Raw genomic sequence first — 1,782 nt, forward strand, 5'->3', positions numbered from 1 at the left:
TATGTAAACAAAGCCACGCGACAATACGAGTACATATAATAAACTTCTTCATTTGACGTATTCCATTCCTTTTTAAGACATCTAATACTACGTCATATTGGTGATTGTTTTCTATAAGCATAGCATACGTGTAATTACGTTCTACTTATAATAATACGAGATATCATAAGGTACATTAACACGTCGACCTCAGTGCCGGAAACATTTTAATTTCTAACGCACATTGTTACTTCTGACATTGCTTTCAAGGTTTTTGTTAAATACCGTTTAGAAATTGCTTGTAGAAGCTCATAAATTTAAGAAATTTAAAACGAACTTATCATAATGTAAGACGTATTATGATTATGGACTATGAGTGTCTTGTTGACTTTAAATGATAAATATTTTACAAAATTTTTGTGTGGCAGAAGATGAGAAAATTGTAATTACCACATTATAGGATATATTATCTAATCGGTTCCTTTAGTTGTTGTATATGTAAATTAATATAATGCTGGCAAGACATTTTAAAGTAGTTAATGAGTACCATCTTAAATATAAGTCATCTCACCAATGTAGCCACTAGATTCGTATATTTTAGTTGCTTTCATAGCATCATGTGTAATGGAATTCTACGATGGGGCTAAAGCTATACGTTAAATAGATCTCTTTAAGAATACTAGTATCCTTACTACACCTACAGTCACATTATATATGTGGGTGATAGACATTGTTATGACAGGGATAAAAGAAATAAATTAAAATGCCTGTTTTCCGGCTTTTTCCTTATAGAAGTGAAGAGCAAGTGCTTAATTTAAAAGCCATATTTAAAATGTATTAGTTCGGAGAGCTTACAATAACATTAATGAATATTTGGAAGATTAAAATATATGGAATGTTGACGCTTAAGAACCTCAGGATAGTTTTGGCATATGTTTTGCTAGTAGTAGTAGTAGATTAGATAGTATTTTAGTGATACTAATAAGCGACATTTCACCGTTTTTTTGCTTTGAAACATAAAATGTAAAAACCTTAAACAAGTTTAAAAATATGAGGAGGCCACATTCTGTATGAGGTTATACTAATATAATTTTCCTTTATTCATATTTAAATTTGTCTTTGTTTTATAGCACACGTAAATCATTTTCAATTGATTCAGGGGTAATAAAACAAATACTTGTTATTATTTATTTAATTTAAATTCTAAATATACTTAATAGGACGTTCTTAACGACTACGAATTACGCTTTCTTCGGCAGTTTGTTCTTTTCTAATGGCTGGCCTTCATAGTAGTTTTCACTGAAATAAAAATAAGTTAATTAATATTAGTGAACAATTGCCATTAAATTAAATGTTTTTTAAGAAAATGATTAACTTTTATACCCAATACATTTTATATATAACTATATTTATGTTTCAAAATATTTCAACGATATAAGGTGATCTTCGATTAGTTATAAGTTAGTTGTCTAGAACGTGTTAAGTCAAAAACTAGAATACTTTTCTCTATCCATTCTATTGAAATTTGATTTAAATCTATTGAAATATTTTTTTACCCTGACTCGATTGAAATGGGGCCAGACAAATGTCTAGTTCAAATTATAACTCACCATCCAGGCACTTTCTCCGCGTCGTCGCACATGAACGTATCCTCATTGTATACTTTGCCTGAAGGGCAGCTGCCTTTCTGTGGCTGCACTCCATTACGACAGATGTAGAATTTCTGGCAGTCCTCTGGGTGGGGGAAGGTGGGGTGGGGGAGAGCGCGGCCGTTGGGGCCTTGCACTTCACCGTCGGGGCATG

General features: G+C 31.8%; 1 protein-coding gene across 1 annotated transcript in view; it reads right to left on the reverse strand.

The window, feature by feature from the left end:
* Positions 1 to 1,156: 1,156 nt before the first annotated feature.
* Positions 1,157 to 1,782, reverse strand: part of LOC119829939 (protein obstructor-E-like) — a 6,905-nt gene continuing 6,279 nt past the window's right edge. The window contains exons 5-6 of the mRNA XM_038352680.1: positions 1,590 to 1,782; positions 1,157 to 1,278 (exon numbers count right to left, since the gene is read on the reverse strand). Of these exons, the coding sequence (XP_038208608.1) occupies positions 1,221 to 1,278; positions 1,590 to 1,782 (251 nt within the window). The 3' untranslated portion in view covers positions 1,157 to 1,220. The remainder of the gene's footprint in view (positions 1,279 to 1,589) is intronic.

The sequence above is a fragment of the Zerene cesonia genome, chromosome 11 (genome assembly GCF_012273895.1).
Source record: "Zerene cesonia ecotype Mississippi chromosome 11, Zerene_cesonia_1.1, whole genome shotgun sequence".
Taxonomy (NCBI): domain Eukaryota; kingdom Metazoa; phylum Arthropoda; class Insecta; order Lepidoptera; family Pieridae; genus Zerene; species Zerene cesonia.